General features: G+C 38.2%; 1 protein-coding gene across 2 annotated transcripts in view; it reads right to left on the minus strand.

The window, feature by feature from the left end:
- FBN1 (fibrillin 1) overlaps positions 1-18,694 on the minus strand; it is a 148,106-nt gene that overhangs the window by 93,594 nt on the left and 35,818 nt on the right. For both annotated transcript variants that reach the window (XM_031587628.2, XM_090148912.1), the window contains 2 exons: positions 3,496-3,693; positions 46-171 (listed from right to left, as the gene is read on the minus strand). In XM_031587628.2, the coding sequence (XP_031443488.1) occupies positions 46-171; positions 3,496-3,693 (324 nt within the window). The remainder of the gene's footprint in view (positions 1-45; positions 172-3,495; positions 3,694-18,694) is intronic.

The raw sequence follows: 18,694 nt of genomic DNA on the forward strand, positions 1-18,694 counted from the left end.
GACTTCCCTCCTCTTCTTTCAGAAGAAAGTTCTGAAAGTTCTTACCATCGCATTTTTGTGTCACTTCATTAAACTTGTGTCCAGCTGGGCATTTGCACTCAAAAGATCCAACAGTATTAATGCAATTTCCCCCTTGACAGATCCCAGGGATAGCTTGGCATTCATCCACATCTATCATATAAAAAAAGAAAAAAAAACACCCACTTTTAATTCATTTCTCAAGAACAGTCATAATAATTTGTCTACATATAAATTAAAGTAAATATGCCTAAATCCATTATTCACCCATCATAATATTATGATACTTGCTTGTGAAGACAGACACTAATTTTGTAATTACTCTGTGCAAAGTATGATTAAGTACAGTACTCTAAATATTTTCTGCAAGAAATCACATGGTTATTATTGTTACAGATATTAAACATCTAACTGTTATTGCTTTGTTTTTGCAAAACATCTGGGGAATGGTGATGCAGAGAAGACAGCCTCCTAAACCCAGCTTCCTTTAAAGAATCTGAAGGCATTCAAAATCACTTGCCACCCTGAAAATCTTGGCAATGCAAATGTAGCCACATGTAGCCAAGTACTGAGATTCAGGAGCCCCAGATGAGTGAAGGAACAGTGTGTATCGTGCATGAAGAGTGTCTCATACAGGGAACTTCACAGTTGTTATTGATGGAAATGATTAACTCTTCACTCTAGAAAGATCAGCATCATGAGTAAGTTGCAGTTAGCATTTGACTCAAGGAGTTTCACAGCCATAATTAATATATCAAGAGGCACTATTAATGATTTATTTTGATATTCATAACTGGCTTTTTTTTCTTTCTAACTTTCCCTTTATTTCTCTCTCTTTGCTTTTAATTTTCACTTAAGATAATGAAATGACAAAGATGATATCATAGGGTAGGTAGGAAGCACAAGAAAAACATTTTCAAGTTTCTGGCCTGACAGCTATTTTAGCACAACAACATATGTGTCATCACTAAGCTGCAAAAGTGTTGCTATGGCTTAGTAATAGCCACAGAAAAAAGACTGAAGGAGGAGGAGTGACACTGCAATAGGAGACAGCAGAGGTCTGGCTCACACTCCCCTGAGGGCAGCCTTGTGCCTGCTGCTTCCTAATCTTTTGGGAGCAAACAGAGCACTCACCACTCTCCAACCCAAATGGCTGTGCTTTCTATATATCCCCGGGGGTTACTAGCCGCTGCTGGTAAAATCCAGTGTATTGAATTCTTGGGCTTCATGCTAGGGTCAGCTTCTACACAGGAGAGAAGCTGAAGGAGGTGATGCCTTTAAATCTCCCTGTATAATTTGCAGAGAGACAGCTGTAATGTGTCTTCCAGCCTGAAAAGCAAAGTCTTTTTTTTTTTGTCTGTACAAAAGGCCAAGAAGCAATTTCCCTGGGAGCCACAAGTAGGAAGTTTCAGAAACGCCAAGGGGCATATCTGTACCACATTGCAGAGCATTATGTAAAGATCCCTGGGCTGTCTGAACCAGGTCGGGAAACACAGCAGAGTCAGAGCACTGCCATGCTCTGCATTACCCACTGTGCTGGGAAGCACAGACAATCAGCACAGCTTTAGCACCCACTGACAGAAACACTGCTGCAGGGACTCAAGCTAAAGCAATATGGTGCTCTTTAATAACAGCAGTCAGGCCAGACTTCATGGCACTGTATTGAATTTAAATGAAAAAAGTAGAACTCATGCTCCTGAGTCATGATGTCTGTTTCAAAATCCCACCTTTTGGCTTTCGTTTTTGTAGTTTGTATCTTTAAGAAATCTCAGCTGTAATATTAATTTAACTTTCAGCCAGCCAGACAAAGTCAAACTTTGGGCAGTGATGCTCTATTTACTTTTTATAACAAACTTATCCTCCCCTCCATTTTATTTCTTCTGATTTCTCCACGCAATAATAATGGTTTCTTTTCTACTCAGAGATTTTATTTAACCTGCTTTTTTTCTGTTAGATTGAATATGGATATGAAAGTCTGAAATGTCTTCAGTCTGAATGGATGTTATCTGATTTCAAAAGGATTGGATTTAGTACAATTGCATGAAAAATAAAGCTAATATGTAGTTATATAGCAGATCTGTTGAAATTATGAACACATTACAAGAGAAGAGAAAAGTGGAAAGTACAGGTCAAACATACAGGGCCAAAATTGTGTTGGCACTGCGTATGAATTAGCATAGATGTATTTGAATGTGAAGAAATGCATAGCAAGCAGAGGTAGCCTTATTCTGAACTACACAAAACCAGAGGAGAGGTTACTGCAACTTTTCCATGACAAAAAGAGGGATAAAATAAAAGAGGAATAAGGGATATAACTAGGTGTGGCATGAGGTCAGGGGTGCGGCCACATATTTATGTACATAAGATCTCAAAAACATCAATTTACAGACTTTTACACAATTTAGTTCTGATTTTTAGTGAGAGAGGGAACAGAATGGCCGAGGTCAAAATATGTGCAAGTTACGTGGCATACGCAAACATGCCCATCTTGAAGTTCATCATGTCTATCTGCAGGCACCAGCCAGGACGTGGCCTGTGACAGATATCTACATTTTTTAATACAATGGAATGCCTTGAAGTCCTTTCACAGGAATTTCATGATTAAATCGAATTACTAGTAGATTTGTAATCTTTATCTCCTCTGTTTTAAAAACTACTGCAACTTATTAGAAAATGTTATACAGATTGAAATAAACTAGTCCCAAAGATACGGTCCTGGGAATTTATAATCCACATCAGTTTAATACATAGCTGCCCCTGTTAACTTTCTCCTGTTTCCTGCCAGACATCCAGACAATAAAAGAATTTATACAGCTGGAAGTATTAGAATAAAAGCCAAAAGCAGTGTAAGGACTTTCTGTGGTAAGGCATGCTCAGAAAGAAGTAAGCAACATCTGGGTGGATTTTACGATTTGAAACAAATGCAAATACATTTCCAAAATTGTATAAAATATATAGTAAGTAAAATTAGGCATTTAAAATGGCACAGCACACACTTTTCTCCATGCTGAAACAGTGTAGCTTGAGAGGCAAGATACCCGGGACAAATCCAAAACCAAAAATTTTAGCTAAAAAACAACAACAACAACAAAAAATCCCACACCAGATAAATAGAACAGTATTGCCATGGATTGATGTATGTTTTGAGTGATTTGTGAAACAGAATGCATTCCTCCATGGAATGGCTGATTGGTAAACTCTGAAAAATACCGTTAGAGAACCAAGGGAAAAGGCTGCTGGCAGTGAGAAATTCATTAAGATGCTGGCTGCTCTCACATGACCTAAGTTACTAATGTACTCACTTGAACATCAGGCACTCACTGAATCATGAAGTAATGCATTTGACAATGTTTTTCCATACTTCACACATATAGCCAAGAACGGCTTAGGACAGGTTATTCACAGCAGTGTAACTCAATTAAGATTAATCCAGTAACAATTTCAGCAGCTTTCGGGGAAGCTTTGCTGTTAACTTACCTTGACAGGCCCCAGTTCGAATGTTTGGAATGAAGCCTCGTCGACAGGGATGCGGCTGTGCAGGGCACATTTCACAGGGGTGGCCCCATGCTCTCCCAACAGTTGCACAGCAAAGGGTTTTTGTGCAGACTATTCCACTGAGCTGTCCCTGGCACATCTGGTTCGTTACCAAAGTGAAGCAAGGGCCAGTCCTGTAATCTGTTTCAAAGATAGGAAACATAATGAACACTAGAATAAAAATTTGTAATAAAGCAAAGCAACAAGCTTCAAGCAAGTCTTTTGCACATAAATTTCTGATTACCCCAGCATTTTTACTCAGCCGTGCTCTGCTAAGAGTTTTTCTCAGATTTACTTCTTATTCAAATCCATGGAAAATAAGCAGCTCTATCAATACACTGTGACTATTTTACCAATGGTATTATATATTTAAGATGCACCACAACTTCTTTGCAGCTTGGTTTAATACCTAGTAACACTATCTGGGCAGTCTTTACGCTAGTTTGTTTTAAACATTCAGCACATTAATTAAAATAATACAGATAAAAAGGTTAGGATGAGTTTATTTCCACAAGTTATTCTCAAATGAGTCTCAAGGGATACGAATACAGATTGCAGAAAGTTTTTTGAGGACAGTTTTCACTGTTATTCAGGCATATGCTGTACCAGATATGTGGGTAAGCTTTGCCTACAGCTGAAAGGAGGGCATGTGGAACACATCTGCTTTGATTTGTTTATGGTAGGACAGGCCACTTATCCAACAGAAAGAATTAAACTAAGATGTTAATAAAATACTAGTAGACTTTATTTTGTTCCATTCTCCAAGGGCAACAACCAAATAGTGGTACTGCCAACTCCTGCTGTCTCCTGCACATCCGGGGTGCACACTACAGCTAATGCTTCATGAGTGACCCTAAAATGTTTTTCTGTTACACAGCACCCAGACAGATTCCAGAGTCCTGTATGCACAGCCAGCAAATTATAAACCTGATGTTCGTCTGTACTGAAATAGTTACCAGCTGCCTAAGCCAAGGTCATTAAGCAATTCACACTGCCTTGTAGTGATGACATCATGAATTCCTTCAATTTTCATGCCATTTCCAAACTTTGTTAGCAGTAACATGTTTCCATTAAACCATTGGTATTAAGTGTTAACGACTGAACATCTTTCTCTTCTGCCCACAGATCTCTTGTTAGACAAGAACTCCAGGATTGCTTCCCAAATCAGGGGCACCTTGAAATCAATCATTTAAATAATCTTTATTCCATTCCAAGGACACTGCGTGGATATACAATAATTCTGTTGACTAATCAAGCCTCTCTTCGACATAATAAGTAAAATGGCTTACAGTAGTCCTGTAGGCCACCAACAGTCATCTCTGATATTGTGGACCAACATAATACTTTTGGAGCAGCCATCATTAAATATATAATATAGTTAATGTATATAAAGCAACAGCTTAGTTTAATTGTTAATGATTTGCATTAAAATACATAAATAAGAGAGCAACAGAAAATAAAAAAGGATATTTGATCTTGTTTTTGTGGAACTAATGCATTAGTCTGGTTTGATGGCAATGGCTGCAATTCTCAGTGAATTCTCAAGGTGTCTGTCAGCAATTTTGGATGAAATTTTACTCTTCCTGTATTTCATCCTTCCAAGTAGTTGTTCACAAATGTACATAGTGCCAAAAAGCAATGACACAAATAAGGCATGATTGTGAAGTGAGGGGTATTTCTCTCTGCTAAGAGAGGTCTCACAGAAGTCTGGTAAAGAGGCATGATCCATTTTTTAATTGCACTGCGTCCCGTGTCCTGCTTTCAGCCCGGATGGCGCTCATAGCACAGCCGTTTGGTTGTGCTGAGGGGATACGCTGGGCTGCTTGGCGGGAAGAGCAGCCGCCATGATGGCGCGGGGCAGAGAAGCTGCAGTGCAAGCTGTGCCAGGCTGCATGCGGCCCGCGGGCTGGACATGGCTGACCTAGCCTACCCTGAGCTCTCTGCAGAGCCTTCCTCTCCTCAAATAGATCAACAGTCTCATCTAACTTTGAACAAAACAAGGTCTAAGAGAGATATCTCTTCACTGTAAGCAAAGATTCTAACATTAAAACTTCTAATATTAAAACAATAGATGATAATTCTTTAGAAACACCACAGTTTGGTGTTGTCAACGTGAAAACTCCAGTGTACCTCCTAAGAATGAAATCCTTTACTGTAGATTGTCCCCATACAGTTTAAATATAGACGGTTAAAAAAGGAGGCATTTTGTTCTCTGTGGCGGCGGGAAGCACACATCAGACAGTAATGAATACCCCATCTTGTACTTCATGTTGGAATATGAATGGATCAGCATTTACCATTGTTTGCTTTCAAACTATAAATGACCTAGCAGTGGCTAATATGACTTCAAAATACGGTGAACCCAATTTTTTATATATATATATATATATTTAATAATTGCAAATCTTTCCTCAAGGTTTCAGAGACAAAAAATAGGCTAAATATGCACTCAAAACCAAGATATTCCAGCTTCTAATTGTTATTATCTAAGTTCATAGCATTTCTGTATGGAGAATTGTAAAATCTCTTCACCTAATCCTTTGCCTTGATAAATTTTATTCTTAATACTCAGTTTTCTTTTGAGTATAGCTTTCCTTCTATTTTCTCAAATACAATCTTCCACAATCTTAAGAAGTAGGATTTTCTTTTGGATTCTGAATGGGAAATTCAGGCCAAAAAAAAGGGTAAGAAGATCATTTTACGTACATACTGACCTATGGCCACAGGGAAATCCACATTCACTTAAAGTCCAATGTTCTTATAGAGAGGTTTAATCAAAAGAGCTCTAAAATTAAAGCATTCTTAATATCGAATTTAAATTTTTTTTACATATTACAAGCATAAGCCATACAAAAAGGAAATGGTATTCCACTAAAACAGTGACAGAATGAGAAGGTAATAGTATAACTAATAAAGAGGTTTCCTTGAGCTACATCATCTTCCTTTAAATTTTTTTAAATTATGAATTATGCTGATTTCAGAAGATGCTGTAAAACTTACCTAGCCAGTGCTACAAAGCACTGACAGGCTATGAACTTAAAATCCTAATCTTTACTTTGTCACAGTGAAATTCCCTTATGTATTTATGACATTTGCAATTACTCAAACTACCTTATGAGTAAAGCTCAAATATGAGGTTCCAAGTTATCAATGAGGAGTTGAAAAGAGTAGGGGGAGGGGAGGAATACTTCACTTTTTTTTTTTTTCCCCAAGAGATAACAGGATTTTAACTGAAAAATATTGAGAGTTGACAATAGTTGAGTAAAATTACGTGTTAAAGATGTACAACTGATGATTCCAATGTTTGATGATATTTCTAATGCAAACGTCAGCATGCGCAAGTAACATTCAATAAGGCATCAGTCATGGCTGTCTAGCAATTTGATCTACCTCTTCACATATTTCTTAGCTATTTCTACTAGGAAACCTCAGACAACTGAGAAGACTGCTGAAACTCTAAAAGCATTTTAAGTTAACCTGCAAGAGGGTGAGCAAGAGCAAGAGGGCAATGGAATGAGGGTAGCGTACATCATGTGAGAATCCAGTTTGTTAAGTCTAAGGGAAAGAATCAAGCTGCATTTTTGATCTACACCTTGTTCCTGTTTTAGCCATAATCAGCAGACAATTTTTGTTATCCTCACAAAGGATCTTTTATGATCCTAAAGCCATCAGATAGGTTGCTGAAATATATAACTCTGTCAGACTTTGATCAAAATAAGCTGAGCAATAAATACCAATAACTGTTCCAGTTAAAGCTGGACAGCACCAGGATAGTGCAAGACTTTCAATATCAGATACACTTCTTAAGTTCTCAACTCAGAAAGCTCTCAAGCTCTCATTTCATGCTAACTGCAGTTTGTTTTCAAGAAAAATATCCTATTTCATGTAAAAATAATGTTTAAATATGATTTTGAGCAAACAGAACCTATATTAAACAATTATGGCAGTGCAAGGATGCTGGATGAAACTCTGGTCAGACTCCTCCAATATTCACCCCACATAAACCTTCTCTACAGAATACTTGATGGTTCCAGTTCACAGCCTTATTTTACAAACTTATAGTCACCTGTTGGTGATGTTGACAGACTCCTCCAGTCTTGTTAAAATAAACTGGAACTGGATAAGTGCTAAGATCACAGGAAGAGATGCTAGCAAGCCAGCAATCATCTTACCACAATCAGGATTATATTATTCAAAAAAGGAAAACACCACTTCTTGCCATCATAAAGACACGGGTAATGACAAAACGAGTGCTGCTTCGCCGGTTCTCAGCACACATAACCCACAGCTCATGCAGTCCCAGGTGCTACAGCACTGTCTGAGCAACAAACCCAGAAGGTTGCTTGGAGGAAGGAAGCATTCCTGTTAGCTGCTACCACTTCATATGGGTAAACTCTGCATGAACCCCAATATCCAGCCGAGACTACTATGTAACTGAAACCACTCTCAGCAACGCAAATGGACAACTTTCCCTTTATTCAGTACAGGGGAAAAAAAAGAACAAAAGTAATACTCCATTACCATGCAAAGAATAAGAAAAGGTAAGAAGGGGTTCTAAGTCAAAGTGCTTTAGAGCTCATCTTTATTAGAACTTACTTTCCCACTTAGTAGTGTTTTTGTTTCTGGTATTTTGTGAGGAGATTATTGGAAGTGAGGCAGAACTACAGTGCAGGAACACGTGACTCTGCATAGCCTGCTCAGAATTGCCCACTGGTCACAGCATAACCCAAGTGAAATCCACTTGACAGTTCATGCCTCTGCTCAGTCTGCAGTCGGAAAACAGAACTGAACTAATTGTACCCGAAAATGTTCATTAGGAACTTGATCTCACACAGCCAAAGAACAGTGTTCACAAGGTTGCCAGTCTAAGTTTCAAGAAGCAGTGTCCTTTTAACACAGTACACAACTTAATAGGTAAGTACAGTTTCAGGTGTCTCTACAGTCAGGGATTCCACTGTGCAAATTTGTGTTTCTATGCTCAAGTATAACATTTGGGAAACTATCCCCATATTTTAATAGCAAACGAAACTAAATTGTTCAGTCTAACCAAATGGGTAGGCTATAAGTAAGGTTTTGCTACGATCTATTGGGAAACAAGACAGAGAGACGCTGTTGTTTACAATATAACCTGCACAGTGCTGTAATGCACAAAAAAAAAAAAAGAAAAAATGAAGCAGAAGTGAAACTTCTGAAGTAAGGCTGGCCAAAAGCAACTGCCCACCAGATCATCACACAAACTTTTACAAAAGAAAAGCAAATCTACATAGGAATTTATCTAACAGTGCTTTTTGTAACCCAGGCTGTGAACAATTTCTATTATTACCCAATTCAGTAAGCAAGATAACAAACCTACAGACTCATTTACAATGGTGCCACTAAAAGCCCTCTGTGAAATAAAGCAGACTGAACGCACAGAAGAAGGCGAAAGGAAAAACAAGTGGAGGGAAAGTCTTCAGCTATTTAAGAGGGAGATTTCTACTTTATTTTTTTCTTAACCATAAAAAATGTGCATTTCTAATGAAAAAAAAAAAAAAAAAAAAAAGTGTTCTGTTTTCCAATGGCATTCTTAAAGTACAAGAGAGAAGCACAAATTTTAGATTAGAAAACTTAGATTAGGAATAGAAAAGCAGATGACAAGATTTCCAAAGGAGTTTCCATAAACAGCCAGTGGCTGGTCATTTGAACTACAACAAAAATTCACGGAGGAGAAGGGAAGCCTGCACACATCATCATATTTACCTGCTTCAGAGATTCTAAACTGATCTGACTATACTTGTGCAAACAAAATGCCTGCCATTTTTCCCAATCTTAAAAGCTCAGAATGAAATAAATGTAGATCAAGTAATCTGATATAACATCTGAAACAAAGAGCAGCATAGATACAATGAGAAGCTTAAATCTTAGTTCTTTGAGAAAGCCATGTTTCTTGCCTGGATTGGAAACCATACAACTCTTTCCCTTTGTTATACAAACAACGACTCTGATAATAGAAAAATACAACTTTCACTATACTTCAGTCATCTTACTCTCTTCAGAAAAGGAGCAATGCATTTAAAGATGATGGAAATAAACACCACACCACATATCAAGAATCTGTGCTCGAAATGAGATTTTTTTTTCAGTAAAATTCCAAGAATCACAGGAAGACTCAGAACTGACACAGTAAGACAACATGACCAAGCCGCAGCAGTAAGCACCACCATACCACACTGAGTTTTAAAGGCTGAGCATTTCAGGTTAGATTTCCAAACGTCTGTCAAAGCGACTTTATGTACCTTCAGTCAGGAAAAGATCTCCTGATAAGGACAAAGGAAACAGACAATGTTTTACAGATGTACATTTCCCAAGAAGCGAATGCAAACTAGCATGACACCTTGCCAGAGGAATGGGAAAGGCTGATGCCCCTGTGCTCCATTTTCACTTATAAAGTGCTCTCTTTCAGTTGTTTCTAGGTAATCAGCAAATCACCTTTTACATTTACACAGGACTTCATGGTTTTTAAGCACTGGGCAGAAAAGTGAATGATCATGGTCAGGAATCCATGGGATAACAACTATTTACTTCCACCTTTCCTAGTAGGGGAAGATCACACATCTCATCTCACAGGCTGATCAAAAGAGACCCACAGCACAACTGCTCCATGTCTGCTCAATGCACTGATTTCCAACCATTTAAAAAGTCAGACACAGTAAGTCTCTGCTTGCAGGTGACACTGAAATGCCAGCTGATAAATACATCCAATCCCAAGACTTATTTCCACATGGGTCATTTCCTCAAATAATTACTCAGTGTTAAGCTCTCCCCTGTCCCCTCCTCCCCTTAGCCAGACACCATTACTCATCCCAGTCAGATCTCAATGTGTCATCACTGGAAAGTACATGGCAAAGATATTAGAGAGTGTTCAGAAGGAAAGAAAACAAAACTTTGTAAATATTTTAAACCTTATGTCCTACAGTGCCCAAACTTCTTACCAATGAGGTTTGGTGGATTTAGTTGCAGTATGTGAAGAAAGTATTACCATGTCACTTCTGTCTGCTGCTTTCCAGTGTCAGAGGTGAATTCACATATTAACAAGGCCACCTCTCAGTTGCATCAATGCAGAGTTCAGTACAGAGCTCAAATTGTTAAGATTTAACATTGTTTACTGCTAGGATATCACTGGAACTGGGGAACCAATGCACCTGGTCGGTGCTGTAAGGCAGAGGTATGAATCTGGCAGTAGAAATGGCTCAAAATACCACAGCTGTGCTGTGAACAGATCACTGCTCCAAGTTGCCTCTCGTTAATTTAACAAGAGAAAAAACATCCATGGAGGCATATCCAACACTTGCAATAAATAACTTCCACTGGTATCATAATTTTTTGTTCTGTATTAGTCAACCACAAAATTAGTTCCTGCCTTATGTATCCCAGATCTAGGAATATTATCCTATAATTCATGAATCTGATGATCCCATTTCTGCACGTCTTCCTCACCTTTGCTTGTCGCAAATTGTTCTCATTATTGACTTGCTGGCACCCTTCAGCCTAGATTTATTTTCCACTCTGTAAGCTTCTTCACAAATCCCTTTTTGCACAGACGATCTGTTTCTATCTAGCAAATAGTATCTAGTCTTCCTAGGATACTGGTTAAAGAACAGGGCTTTTAAATAACTGCTTACTAACCACATAAGACTAACATTATCAGCTGCAGTGGGTGTACAGAACAATTCAGGCTGGCCATTTAAAAAAGTAGTTTGGCAATCCATTTTCAAGAACAAATATACAACTACTTTCATGCCAATTTTATTCTTGACCCAGTTCTTGAAGTCTGTAACTGAAAAGTAATAACATTACCATAATAAAATAAAAAAATAATGTTCAAAAATTATTACAGAATTGGAGTGATTTGTTGCACACGTTTTAATCCAACACGCAGACTAAGCATTTCACCAAAATCAAGGCTGTAGCTCTGTTGTTCCCAATTATGTACGGCTGCAGTCCAAATACAGAAAATTGTTACCACATTTTATCCTTTTCCATGATGAAGAAAACAGTAAGCAATGCAGCTAAATGCAGAACAACTACTCATTTCTGAATAAACAGTTACCTGACAAAGTCTAACCCACTCTACTTTGCTATGTGAGATACAAAAGAACACTTCTTTACAGATTCTGATTTTTCCAGTTTCTTTCACAGGCTAAAAAGAAACGCCTCTCTTTTTGCAGAAAAAGTAATTGGTGACATATTTATTGTGAAGACCGGGTGATTGTTCAGGAGAATAGATTCAATTGAAGAACTCTGGAAGTTTCACTTAAAAAGACTAAGTTGGCTGAAGTTTATTACTACTTTTTAAAAAGTAGAGTTCTTAAGAAGTGCCACGTTATAGAAACAGTCTTAACATACCACAAAGTATTAACTATTAAATAGCAAGGTAAGGACAAAGCTAGAAGACAGGCTCTGAATTTTTTCTTTGGCTCCAGAAGACACCGACTATAAAACAGCTGAGACCATCCAAAAGTAGTGCAAACTGTGTAAGAAAAATAGACCCTAATGAGTTACAGTATATTAAATAGACAGACATCCAAAGGAAGGGAAAATGCTTTCAGACAATGCAACACTCAGGATTTAAAGACATACTGCTCACATTTTAAAAGGAGTGGTACAAATGCATTAGAAAGAACTGTGGGGGAGAGAAAGGAGGAAAGAGTATATAAATGTTTCTCTGCAGTGTCATGAAACAAAATACAATTGCAGATTATTGGAATCAAACTCAGCCCAGGACTGAAAATGGGTTATAAATAAAAAGGGAGGTGAGAGAATGGAGGAGAGCCAATTTCACCATTCAAGCTAAGTGAAACACAAAGAGTAAACATACAGAAGGAACGGCAAGAAGTAGACTCTCTTTCAGTGTGGATAACTTAAAGGGAAAGCAGTAAATGTAATTATGGTGTTTGGGGTGTTGGTAAGCATATATTATCATAATGACACACGGACAAATGTTTGTGGTCCTAACAGAATGCAAAACTTCTAAGGACTTGGCAGCTCCTTAACAAGGTAATTAGAGCAATCAACAGTTTCTTCTTACTTCTTCCTCACAGCTGCCAGGAATTGTCTGGCTCGCCCTAAGAAAGCTCCCTCTTATCCAGAACTAAAAAGGACCAGCACTCCTGAGGAATTATGGAAGTGAAAAAGCAAGGGGCATGTAGATCATATTCCTGTGAAGACACTTCTTCAAATGGCAGTCAGCTCCCTGACCAAATTTCTTCAACCAGGCACTTGTCTGGGTTAATGCATTCTCTGCACTTCTCATATACACATTTTTTAGTGATGACTTCAGTGATGACAGATTTGACATGATGTCAATACTCATTTATTTTCCTTTTAATAACTAATACTGTTCTTTTTTGGGTAAGTTTTGAACACGGAGTTTTACCTTGGAAATAGCCAGCTAAATGCATTAAAAATATATCAGAAAAACAATGATTATATGCAGTGCATTATATCCATTTGCACATAAATATTTTAGCAGTGATTGCACTATGCTCTCCCCGAATCTCATAAGGTGTTACAAATCTAAATTGATAACATACAAAAAATTACTTCAGGCAGTAAAGTCTCATCTCTAACTCTACAGTGAAATGTATCAACTTGAAATACCATGCCACTCTTGTTTTGGGAGATCCTTCCTCAGTGAAACTGTGACATCTCTGTGTTTACACCAATGCAATCATGATCAGCACCTGGCTCATTCTGCATAACCACGTATACGAGATCTGCACTAATATTGTGATCCAAAAATAAACACAATAATGGCATGCACTAGTTAACTCTGTTAAGTTTGATGGTATCTCTGTTGAAATGTTATAGAACACATACCATAACTCTGCAATTATTTCATGCAATTAATAGCCATTGCCAGAAGTAGGAAACATCTCTCTTCAAGAAGAGAAATGATCTGATCTTGACAGACAAATACTTTCAAGCATTTCAAGCTAGCCCATACCAGCTCAACTGACAAATACTTTCAATGCTGATTTCATACAAGAATAGGATCTCCTAGTTGAACGAAAATGATGGATACCCATGGTGTTCCCTCCTCACATACTTACACTTACATGAGATACCAATACTCATGTATTTAATCACTGGGATTTTTTTATTTGCCTGTTTTGTTTTTATGATGCAGTAGATATTGCTACAGACTACTTCTCAGTTAGCATTCTTCTGGTCTTCTTTGGATTTTACACGTTTTCAGCGAGCCTAGGGCTCTCTCTTTATAATTACTTTCTCTTTAATATTTACTAAAGCATTAAGCTGTTCATCATGAACAAGCTGCAGAAAATCTAAGTTATTCAGAAAGCTTTTAGACTTCTATATTTATTGGAGAGCGCCAACGAACATCAGCTATATTATTATTTAATGAAAGCAAGTAAAGGCATATTATTTCTTCAAGATGTTCTGTCATTCCTATCTTCACTGACAGCTTAGTTGATCGTGTGTCCTTGCACAGCACTAAGAGGTGGATATCCCCCAGAAATCAAGGAATGAATGGTTTCAAATGTCTGAGGATTTTCTGCATAGATCACATTTTTAATCTAAGGATTAGAGAAACTGTTCATGACAATTGTCAATTAAACAGCCTATCAAAATTAAATCAAAACTGTTTCCCAAGAAGTAATTATAGCAATATACATTCTTGGGAATACATTCCTAATAGGAATATACTCAAAAGAGTCGCCTAGACATAGTCCTGGCAACCTGCTGGAAGTGTCCCTGCTTGAGCAGGGGACTGAGCTAGATGAGCACCACTGGACCCTTCCAACCTCAACCATTCTGTGATTCTGTGGGAAAGCTCATTTCTTTCTTGTGACTGTGCGTGCGCAAACTGCCACACAAAAAAACAGCCACTAAGGGGATAAAGACAAGGGAGAGACCCACACTGCATCAGAGACCTCTTTCCAAAAGCTAGCCCATACCAGCTCAACTGAAAGTGATGTACACCAATTGTATTTAATTCATTATACCCTCATGGGGAATAGCATCAGACTATGTGTATTTCAACAGAGTAATGCTGATTTCATACAAGAATAGTATCTCCTAATTGAATGAAAATGAGGGATACCCATGGCTTTCCCTCCTCACATACTTACACTTCCATCTGAAGCACAGAACATTGCAGCAGAAATTTTCTAACACTGGCTATACAGAGAAGACAAGAGAGTACTCAATAGAACAGGAATCTCAGACATAAGTCAGCAAACCACTAGCATCACCAGCTCCCCACATAGGAGTACTTAACCTTCAGGTAACATGGGTGAATTAGCCTATTATGCCATCCAAGCCTCCCTTTTTCAGTATATGTTGTGTACTAGATAGTCTGGTATAGCACATCACTGCTGCCTGATCGGATAAACAAATAGGAGCGGAACCTAAAACACAAAAATGAAGAGTGCCACAGAACGCAGAGGTCCTTTAAATACTTTTTCCATACATTTTCCATTCTTAAAAATCATCAAAATGCTTTGTAATTAAGTTTGCTATGTGCAGATTTAACTACGAAGTTTATAGATAAAATAATAATTTATATGAAATGTACAAAGCACTAACAGGCTTTGCTGCTGTTTACAGATAAAAGGATCTGCAGAAACTGCTGTTGATCCAGATGCCTGTCTAATACATAATACTTCACAGCCTTACAAAATGCTGTGTAGAAGAGGATGGAAACTACTTTTTGGCCTACTTTCTACACTGACATACTGAAGAGGAGGGATAGTCTTGTGGTTGAGACACTTGGCTGGGACTGAGATGACCTGGGTTCAGTTTCAGACTCCACTACAGACTCCCTGTATACCCTTACACAAGTGACTTAATCTCTCTGTATGTAACGTAGGGCTGCCAATACTTCTGGACGCTGTAAGGTTTTTTCCTCTTCAGACTACACAGCCTTCGGGACACAGATTTGTGCGTTCTGTGAATGATAAAGGAAGCTTTGAGCTGAATTCAGCCCTCTTGGCATTATTGCATTAAAGGGAGAAAAGATTTTTTGCATAATGTTTTTTGTGTTTTGAATCTTCAAGTCTTTTTTAAATTCAATTAATTGTCTGTTTGTAATAAATGACCAAAAGAATTAGCTCTTGAGATTTTCTGTGCTGGGCAAGTGCAACACAGCAGCAGAACACATTCCACAGAAGAACTCATGCACAATCAATTAGGTCGTCTAATTAATTTTCCAACTCAATAGATGCTATGAACTATTTTTTATACAGGAATATATCTATACTGGACACACATATGTAAAAGCAATCCAAAAACTTTAAAAATCATAAAGGAGAAGGACAGACGATATTCACTTGAAGGGAATGGGCTGCTACATGGGAACAATGCCTTCTCACGTGGGATTCATATTTCTGATGTGAGAGGAAAAAACACATGGGGGGGAAGGAGGGAAGAGTATTTTCCAGTGGACAAGGCTGTGTATTTACCACTAGAGACTGACTTGTTAATCAGTATTTAGAATGATTTATGACATTTATCCTATAATCGGGGAGAAAGAAAACTGGCACACACAAAAAAAGCAAAGCTACTTAAAAATAGGCTTGAGTAAAACAGGGACAAAACACATGGATACTTAATGCGATTCTTGAGCAGCGATGACATGAGGCTATAGAATCTAACAACAGAGATGTACTTGTCTAGTCCTAACTCAGACAAAACTTCAAGTAACATTAGCATGAACTGTTACTTGAACAGACTGCAGAACAAAGTTTGAAACAAGTTGAAGAAGGGCCACAGAATTCATGTTTTTTCTCACAGCATCTTCTGCACTAGATTTTTATCTGCGATGAATTCTGCCCGCACTACCTTTCCCATTGCTGCGACCACGCAAAAACGATTCTTCCACATGAACAAAGAGAAGCATTTGTGTGTCTACAGTTATAATTGTGATGTCTGAATTAGAATAGTGAATTGAGACATTTCTAAGTCCTAAGAGAAATGTCAGGGAGTTTTAGACATACACCTTATAATTCACAACTATGGGAAAGATGTCACAGAAGCACAAGACACTTCAGTTAGGGCTTTACCATAAGCATTTCTATGTAAGCACAGACTGGTTCACAAGTGAACTTAAAAATCGTATAGTAAATAAAAAGTGATAAACAACCATCACTGCAACCTACAGCATTTCTTCAGTTTTCTATTAGTAACCATACAGTATCTTCTGTTGCAAATACAGTGAGTGGCTCCTAGATCAGACAAGAGTAAGAGACAGCAATCTTAGGAAATGACGTACACTGCCCGTAGAAAGGGGAAAGCCAGTGCATAAAGCCTTTAGGGAACAAGTGTGAAGAAAACAAAGATCCATCAAGCCAAGACAGCAAAAAGAAGAGGGAAGAAAAACACAAAGGCAGCGAAGACAGGATGGATCAAAGCAAATCCAACACAAGTGGGAGCACAAAAACACGGAGAGATAAACATTGGGAACCAGCAGGCATCATGTGAGAAGGGCTGAGAAAGAAGGGTAGGAAAAGGACAGGCTGAGAGTTTCACCAGCCAGTAAGGAGAGGGAGTATTGCCAGGACAGGCTGGCCTACTAACTAGTGAAAAGAGAGGCCTGGAGAGCCAACTACTGAGGAGCTGCCAGCCAGGAGAAAACATCCAGGAGAGCAATCTGCACATCAAGCAGAACAGGAGCAGCCAACAGTGCTCACCTTCGCATGCTGAGAAGCACAAAGATATCCGAGAACTTCACAGCAATGCGTTTACCACTGATGCAACAGACCTCAGTATTCCATCTGAATATGCACTCTGAAATATTATATACTAGCAAGCACTCAGGTGACCACAAGAATAAGCAGTGATTGCAGAAATCACAGATATTAACAAACTGAAATCCTTGAGTATCTTTTCCCTTTTGATTTCAATGGGCTTTAACTTCAGTATTAAACTGCTACGAACCCAGAAATTCCCCTAGCTCCCAGGCCAAAAGCAGATTCACGCCTGAGACAAAGAATATGTTAAATGTTAGGCAGCCAAATTCTTGTTGGAATTGTGCATAAGAGCATGGCACACAATGGACAGCAGCCCAGGGTTTCCCACAACTGGTAAGAGGGAATGGAAGGTGGTAAGCAGGAAGCGGCTCCTATCTACTGCTGGGAGTTAAGAGTTAAGATGGGTAAGTGTACAGAAAACAGCATAAAGCAGTTCGAAGTCCCTCAGTGGGAGCTCTGGCACCTATCTAAACTGCAAGGTTTAGCAATTACAGTGCCAATTTAAACTTGTACTTAAAAATATAGGAAATACCTTCTTTTCTTTTTAATAGATGGGTACCTTTAAGAATTGAGGTGGTCACTGATACATACATGCATCACTCTAAGCAATGCTAATGGAACAACAGACGGTGTCTGTTTTTAGTGGTGTCTAAAGTTTCAGCTGGTTGTAAACCAGCACTGTGGGAAAACTTTTAGGTGGCTTTAAAAAATTCCCATAAAACAGTAGAAAGCTCATAATTTAAGACACTTCCTCCTGATCATCAGAGGTATTGAGCACTATATCCAAAAGGTAAGTAAGATTGTTCCCAGAAATAACATATTTTATCTACACCATTCCTGTAAGGAAATATCTATTTCAGTAGTTAAGCTTCAGGCTTCAACTATGCTTGTGATAAATAAAATTCAAATTAGAAAAATGTTTTTAAATCATCAAATAGTGTAGTCTTGTAAAATAAAATATGTTTGCAGTGGTTAAACTGTCCTTACACACCAGCATTTTATTACTACGTGAATATACTATAAGCCTAAATTAGAAAGATAATGTAATTTAGCCCACATGTTTGAAATGAGATAACCACTGGATGGAACTCCTGCCTGGCAGGATTCTGATCTCCTTCCTTCCCTCATTTAATTAGGAATTGGAAATGGGATCAGCATATTTTAAATGGCTGATTAAAAGCCCTGCTCATAAAAGTGATCTTACTTATTTTTCATGTGAGCATCAGGCTGCCCCCCTGCTTTGGATGAGGTGCAGAAAGTCACTGACATGCTGAGCACTCCATCTGCACAGGACATCATCTCATGGGAAAAGGATGGCCCAAAATCCTGCCCATGTGCTCAAATTTCGGTATAACATGAATCCAATTGAAGTGCATGATAAGGCCCTTTGG

The sequence above is a fragment of the Phasianus colchicus genome, chromosome 12 (assembly GCF_987193195.1).
Source record: "Phasianus colchicus chromosome 12, bPhaCol1.hap1.1, whole genome shotgun sequence".
Lineage (NCBI taxonomy): Eukaryota > Metazoa > Chordata > Aves > Galliformes > Phasianidae > Phasianus > Phasianus colchicus.